This window comes from Anolis sagrei, chromosome 13, assembly GCF_037176765.1.
Source record: "Anolis sagrei isolate rAnoSag1 chromosome 13, rAnoSag1.mat, whole genome shotgun sequence".
NCBI classification, from domain to species: Eukaryota; Metazoa; Chordata; class Lepidosauria; order Squamata; family Dactyloidae; genus Anolis; species Anolis sagrei.
The window spans coordinates 7,972,474-7,974,079 of NC_090033.1; the positions used below are offsets into that span (position 1 = coordinate 7,972,474).

At 51.2% G+C, this 1,606-nt stretch overlaps 1 protein-coding gene across 1 annotated transcript in view; it reads right to left on the bottom strand.

The window, feature by feature from the left end:
* Positions 1-1,606, bottom strand: part of HTR6 (5-hydroxytryptamine receptor 6) — a 10,206-nt gene continuing 8,600 nt past the window's right edge. The window contains exon 3 of the mRNA XM_060758826.2: positions 1-1,210. Coding sequence (XP_060614809.2) covers positions 785-1,210 — 426 coding nt within the window. The 3' untranslated portion in view covers positions 1-784. The remainder of the gene's footprint in view (positions 1,211-1,606) is intronic.

Here is a 1,606-nt window from a genome sequence, read left to right on the forward strand (position 1 = left end):
CACCTCCCAGAAATCCCAGCCAGTTTACCAGCTGTTAGGATTTCTGGGAGTTGTAGGCCAAAAACATCTGGGGACCCCAGGTTGAGAACCACTGATCTATGGTCATTCTTGGAAGAGACCTATCGTTGACCAACCCTTGGAAGAGTTCTCTTTATGGCAAACTTTTGGAGGAGGCCTGTCAATGGCCCGCCCTTAGAAGAAGACTGTCTGTCTATGGCCCACCTATGGCCAACCCTTGGAAGTAGTCCACTCTATCTATGGCCAGCCTTGGAAGAGACCTGTCATTGGCCATCCCTTGGAAGATGCCTATCTATTTATGGCCAACTGTTGGAAATGCTTACTTATGGCCAATCCTTGGAGAATACCGATCTATTTATGGCCAACCCTTAGAGGATGCCTATTTTATGGCCGACTCTTGGAAAATGCTTACTTATGGCCAACCCTTGGAGGATACCGATCTATGTATGGCCAACCATTAGATGAGACCTATCTAACTATGGCCAACCCTTAGAGGAGGCCTTTCTATTTATGGCCAACCCTTAGGGAATGCCTACGTACTGCCAACCCTTGGATGAGGCAGTCTTTGGGGAATACCTATCTCTTGATGGCCCACCCTTGGAGAAGGCCTCTCTATGAGATCTAGAACATTGTGGGCAGGCACATAACACACCAACGTTGGCCCAAGCGAAACAAAGACGAGAAGAACTTTTCAGGAGAGATTGGAAGGACACCTCCAGGGGGTCCCGAACGGGGGTGTGTGGTGGCCCATCAGTGGACCAGGGTCTCAGTCCAAAGGTGCGTTCAGCTGGTTGGTGTGGAGCGGAGGGGTGTCCATGGGCTCCAGGTCAAAAAGAGTCACAGTGTCGGCCCCGGCCTCTGGGAGCGAGCCCATGCGCTGCCCTCCTCCGCTGCCACTGCACTGGTCAAGGTGGACGGCGGAGTCGGCAGCAGAGTCCGGCTCGACCTGGAGGGCCAGGGCGTTCTTGAGGGAGGCTCCCGGGCGGGGCCCCGAGTGGGAGTTCCTCATGGAGAGGGAGACGGGGCTGGGGCGGGGCTCCCAGGCGCGGCGGCAGCAGGGCAGGTACTTGGCCATGGCCCGCTTGAAGTCCCGCATGAAGAGCGGATAGATGATGGGGTTCATGGTGCTGTTGAAGTAGCCCAGCCAGGTCAGCAGGTCAAAGAAGTCGGCCGAGATGCACTTGCAGATGGCCTGCGGGGGGACCAAGAAGGGGAAATAACAACAACAGTTTTATTTATCACGCGATCAATACATATTATTAGTAGTGATAATATTAGTTGTGATAGCATTAATAGTAATAATAGTGATAGTATTGTCTGTCATTCAGTATTGCAAGGTATAGTGGAAAACCCGTACGTTTCCGACTCCGGTTGACCCCAGAGCAAGCTTAAGCCACTGCAAACTTAGGGCGAACTCAAAGCAAACTTAAGGTGAACTTAAAGGAAACCTATAGAGACACTTAAGCAAACCTAGGGCAAACTTCGGGTGAACCTAAAGCAAGCTTAGTGTAGATCTAACCAAATTGGCACTCATAATGTAAGCTTATGGCTAACCTTAAACAAACTTAGGATGACCCTAAAACAAACT